The 6061-nt window shown below is 38.3% G+C and overlaps 1 protein-coding gene across 1 annotated transcript; it reads right to left on the reverse strand.

Moving 5' to 3' along the window:
- Positions 1–3671: 3671 nt before the first annotated feature.
- On the reverse strand, positions 3672–5657 carry LOC117929360 (serine/threonine-protein kinase-like protein At3g51990). Its single transcript, XM_034849650.1, has one exon. The coding sequence runs from the start codon at positions 5398–5400 to the stop codon at positions 3982–3984; it is 1419 nt and encodes a 472-aa protein (XP_034705541.1). The 5' UTR covers positions 5401–5657; the 3' UTR covers positions 3672–3981.
- Positions 5658–6061: the final 404 nt, after the last annotated feature.

The following is a 6061-nucleotide window of genomic DNA, read 5'->3' on the forward strand; positions in this document are numbered from 1 at the left end:
TCGATTCCGCTGGAGATGTCAAGTACATCTCTAAAATATTTCTTCAAACTCATCACCTCACCTCAATTTTATTTAGTTGTTTTGAAATAACAGGTGAACATAGAAAGGTAAAAATGCCCTCAAATACCCTGATTCAGGCCAAGGAATTTCTTGTCAAACTTACTTTTAAAAATAAAGTGTCTGTACCTGTTTTGATTTCTCATAAATTAAATACGACAAGCTTTCTAGAGATCTGGGACGACCAATCCTGGCATGAATTGCTAAGGTTGATATCTTGTATCCGAAAATCGACTGTCCCAATCAATTCGATTTTCCCCATGAACTATTTGTGTCCTTGGATTAGTCTGAGGTAATGGATATAAGCCAAAAAAATAAAAGATTTACCAGAGTAGGAAGTCCAGTCTTTAAGGAGTGAGTTCTATTTATGCTTAATCACTCCACATGTAGTTCCTCAAACCCTATTTCTAAACAAATTATCTTCTTTATCCACCATACTCGTTAAAATTCTTGACCCCAACTTTTCTCTTCCACTTTCCTGGAAAATGGAGGATGCGCTTTTATTTTTTACTTTTTGGAGAAGAAAATAAAATTAAACATCTGTAAGTGTAAAAGACATGAGCAAAAAGTGAGGCGGTTGAGAGCCGAAAGAAGTCCAGACGAAGAATTTTAGCAACTATTGGAAGGGCATCCTGGCCATTCAACCTACTGGCACCACATCTTTTTTTTTTTTTTTTCTAATATTTGTACATTCCAAATGTTTTTCCCTGTTTTCCTTTCCTCCAAAGTCCAAACCTTTGCAATTTTTGAGGTTCTTGTTCCTCATCAAAGTATTAAAATCCCTTTTGAAAAAGCGACCCACTTCTCAATAAGAAACAATTCAAACATAAAGATCCATCTACATACAAACAAAAGAGAAAAGGGCAGGGCCGGTTGAAGAATGAGTGCCTGCCCTTGACATTTTCCCTAGCCTGGTAAAAACCCCATCACATCTTCCTCCAAGATATGATGATTCCCTCCCTTTCCCCCCTCCAAAAGCATCCCTTCCACTTATAGTTGTGCTTGGAAACAATAATTATAGGGAAAAAAAACACAATCATTCATGGGCCCATCTCAAGAACCAAAAGAATTAATCCAACCAACGAAAAGAGATCAGAGGATGTTTAGAGAGAGGTCTGCAAGTTGATAAGGGGCCCCATATGAGAAAATGTGTTTTGAGGTCAACCATTTATCTCTCCATGTCACAAGCACAACAGTATGATATGGGGTTTCTGCATTTCAAAGGGAAAGAAGCACATGCATTTGAAGATCTATGAGCTGTAAAGCCTTGATATGTGGGAAGGAATATATTTTTCTTACTTGCTGTTAGGTGCTAAGGACACCACCAAAGCCTGGTTTTTGGGGTTTGGAGATTTGAAAAAACAATCTCTTGGGGGCCAGCTTCTTCTTTGTCTTGATAATTGTACTCCAATTTGTCTGTAACAAAAAGAGTGTTTGGCTGCAACCACGACTGTCTGAATACGGCAGCTTGGTGTTAGTGTAGTCCTTTTCTTGGAGTACAAATATTTGAGATGAATATATTCCATATACAAGCACACAAGACTAATATTAGTATTCCACTACCGTGCAGTTGAGATTTTTCTGATAGCAAGAGCAATTTCTTTATACCAGAAGCAACCTGTGCATGAGAATGATGACACAGCCTATACAAAAATTCAAAAGGAGGTTAAATGAGGAATCAGAGAAAGAAGCTAAGAAATTATAGATAAAGTAAATTCTCCATTTTTGTCCTGTTTCACAAGTAAAATGTACAGAATATACAGTGATAAAGTTCATTTTCTGCTGTTAATATCATGTCAAACTCACCCACAAGTTGAAAGCAGCGAAGTACTTTATCCATGTAAGATAATGAAAAATAAGAAAATGACAAACCTGCTTTCACTGGGAGAATCTCAATTTATAATCTCAGTATGTGATCATCCTCAAGGTGAATGGTCCCAGAGGTTGGTAGAGAAGGCTTATGCTCCCAGATTTAGAAAAAAATTTCCTTGTGAATGACATAATTCATCATATCAATTAGGAAGTTAGCCTCATATAGAAAGATTAACAATAAGGAGGATAATACCAGCTGTGATTTGAGCATTTTATAAAGAAGTTTGGTAGGAAAGTACAGCAATTCATGTATTGTGACTCATATATTTTATAAATAAGTATGGCGACAAAATAGACGATTCAACCAACACAGCGAATAAAAACAAGCATCAATATTTAAGAAATGAACAGAAACAAGTTCTTTGTCAAACATTGGTTACCGATTTTGCTTAGGTCTGTTCCCTGGATCACATATGGCCGTAGCATATGGTAGCATACTTTTCCCAGTTGTACTAATTTTGTAATGGGCTATCATTCAGGCAGTGAAAAGAAAAATAATTCTAATAGAAAGCATACAAGATCCAATGACATAGCAAACAGAGAGTCAATTTATTCAAGTAGTTGCTTCATGAGTTGTAGTACACCCGAGGCCTCTTTTTCAAGAGGTATCATCTTGGTAAATTTTACTTACTCTCAATGCATTCAAATTTTCCCATGATCCTCTTTTTCTTTGTGACATATTGCTGCTTCCATGCTTTGGATAACGACACCAGATCCATTTCTTTAGAAAGAGAGTCTAGACAATGAAGTGATGGCTTTCATTTGATGCTACATTTACCAAACATGCCTGTGAATGAACTTTTGCATGAAAGTACAAGAAATGATAGGCATAATTCTCCTGATTTGTTTCAGTTTTGTTTCACACAGTTTACAGGAGTTTTAGCCGAGAAAATTTATAATATAATTTCTCCACATAAATGTTACACCAACCAAATGAAGCCACAAAAGATATCCACTATTAAGGAGCTCAGTATAGATCTCTTCTTTGATGCAAAAAGAGTCACTCTTTCTGAATCTGCAGAAATTTCATTTTGGTGCAACATGTGATAATGTTTTATACCTTTCAAGCCAGACATTATCCAGAGATAGTGTGAAAAGATTCTGCAACCAGAGCATTAGATGAAATATGAAATGACAGTGGGCCATTAGATGTCAATTAGTCAAGAAACTTTTCCTCTTGATGTTCTATGTCTTTTTCAAATTCAACAAGATTGATACATTAGAACTGTTTTCAAATTTTTCCAGCAACACAGCTTCCACCATGAACAGACTACATTAGCTTTAAGGCTGCTGAGTGCTGACAATCTAGCCAATTCTTGTCTTGATATCAACTATGAAATTGAAAACTACAAAGAGCGAAGTTCTGGGAAAATCAGAGGATCAAGTTGCTTATTGACAAAATGAGATTCACTCAAAACAGAACCTTCAGGACTACTTCAAAATATACGGCGGCCTATCTTTTCCCAATACTTCCAAACACTCGTAAAATCTTCTGAAAATTTTAAATTTTGAATACTTGTTATAGATTTTCCTATCTCTCATAGAAAAAAGAGGGAAAAAAAATTGCAGCAGAAAACTGGAGAAGTGTCTGTTAGAATTTGCCAGATCAAAGTTATAAAAAATGGTACACAGAACAATTTAAACCAAGACCGTCATTCATCATTTTCAAATTCTAGATTAACATTAAGAATTGCAACAGCAATACAGAGGAGAATGGAACAAAAGATAAGTATTAACCAAGATATCCGAAGAAAAAGAATAAAAAGAAGCTTAGCATTGATGACTTTTGAATCAGCTAAATGTATGTATTAAACATCGAATTTATCATACATCAGCTTTGCATAATGAAGATGAACAAAGAAAAAGGATCAACAACTACAAGGGGGACATCAGCAATGTGCCCTAGCTCTACATATATCATCAATACATAACATTTTAATGAACACTGAAAAGGTCAACTGATTGAAATCCACAAATGAATGAACTACAATTAATCTACTTCAATGTGATTTCCAAGCAAGAGTGGCTTACAAGGTTGAGCTTGTTTCATGGTCAGATATGGCTGGCTTTACTAGCACTAAAACTTGATTGATCTCTCCTTGAGAATATTTCTGAACCCTCTCCTGCAGAAAGGTTTCGCCTTAAGCGAAAGAGACTACCCTTATCGTTACCACGAGTCCGAGACTGACTACTCCCCCTATCAAATCTAAAACTAGAACCCCAATTCACTGACTTTGACATAGGTCCAAACCCCTCAGCCTCCCCTCGAAATTCAGACTCACCATCAGTTCCAGCCATCAGATCCATCAAATTGTTCCTGAACCCCAAATCAGAGTACACTCTCCGCGAATTCCTCAATGGTGTCCTACCAAATTTAGCATCCATACCATCCATATTCCCTCCTTCAACACCATCCATCTTTGATGCTTCAACAGGGCGCCCCATTGTCTCCACCATCAAACATGGATTATTAAAACCATTCCATGTATGCAGAGGAACCAGCTTACTCAACCCACCAAGCCATTCAACAACCTCTTTCATCGACGGCCTCCTCTCCCTACAAGACCTCACACACTTCGCTGCAATCACCGCCAACTGCTTCCTCACAAAAGGTTCCTTCGGAGGTGCAATCGTCGGATCATATATAGCAAGAAGCTTCCCTTTCCTTATCAATGGAATAGCCCAATCCACAATGGAAGGCGGCGAATGCCCCACATCTATGGCCTTCCTACCACTAATAATCTCCAACAGCAGTATCCCAAAACTGAAAACATCAGTTTTAGTACTCAAATTATCTGGGGTCACATAGCATGGATCAAGATACCCCATTGTGCCTGCAGGTGGGGTTGATCTCAGCCGATAATCATCAACATGGCACCGCAGCGCCAGCCCGAAATCACCCAACCGGGCATTGAAATTCCTGTCAATCAACACGTTTGCAGACTTGATATCCCTATGAATCACCGGCGGAACTGATGAATGAAGGGTGTCTATGGCCTTAGCAGTCTGCAGTGCTAATCGAATCCTCCGACCCCAATTGGGGGTCCGAGAATTGGAATGAAGAACATCATAGAGCGTACCATTGCTCATGAATTCAACCACCAGAAGCCGCTGCTTGGAATCATTCGTAAAACCCACCAAATTCACCAGCCTCGGGCTCTGAATTTTCGACAGAATCTCGATTTCGTTCTCAACCTCGTTGGTTGACGAGGAAGACGAAGCCACCCGAGGCGAGACTCCAGCCCCACTGCCGCGGGAGGGCTTCTTCACGGCGACGAGGCGGCCCCGGAGGACGGCCTTGTAGACGCAGCCGTGGCTGCCTTTCCCCAGTAGCTTCTGCTCAGAAAACCCATTGGTGGCAGCCTCAAGATCACTATACTGAAACTGCTGGATTCTGTTGATGGGTTTCTGAGGCAACTGAGAACTGGAGGTAGAAATAGCAGATTCCGCACTGCAAGAAAAATACCCCATCTCACCAACCTTCTTCCTATGCTCAGAATGAACAGAATTTGAAGCTAGAGCCTGAGGAAACGGAACATACGAAGGATAACAAGAAAGAAGGTTGTGGATGTGATTTAAGAAATGATTCTGTGGAGAAGTTTTGGAGATTGGAAATGCAGTGAATGTTGAGATTGCGGGCTGGAAGGGGAAATGTGTGTAGTTTCTGCGAGTGATTGTTTTGGCTTTTGCCTTTTGGGTATTTTTTTTGGTTTTGGCTAGACTGGTGGGTGCCCACCACAAACGGCATCACGAGGGGCGGGCCATTATATGATTTTACAGAAGAAGGTATCTCTATGCCTCAACTCATCTCGATCTATTTCTTTTGTTTTTCCTTTTCTTCTCAGGTCGGTTCAATGACGATTCTTAAAACATTAATGTGAAATTAATTTAATTTAAAACCAAAATAAAAATTTTACTTTTAAAAAAAATATGAATTAAATTTAATATTTTAAAAATTAAAAAAAAATCATATATAAAAGAAAAAACTAAGGTGTGAAGAAACTCCCATCCCTACCATTGAAAGTACATTGACGGAATGTGATTGTGTTGGAGTTAGAGCCTTAGAAAAATTTCAAGATTTATAAGAGAAATTATTGAAGTCTTTAAAAAAATTATTTTCTTTTTACTATAA

This window comes from Vitis riparia, chromosome 13 (genome assembly GCF_004353265.1).
Source record: "Vitis riparia cultivar Riparia Gloire de Montpellier isolate 1030 chromosome 13, EGFV_Vit.rip_1.0, whole genome shotgun sequence".
Taxonomy (NCBI): domain Eukaryota; kingdom Viridiplantae; phylum Streptophyta; class Magnoliopsida; order Vitales; family Vitaceae; genus Vitis; species Vitis riparia.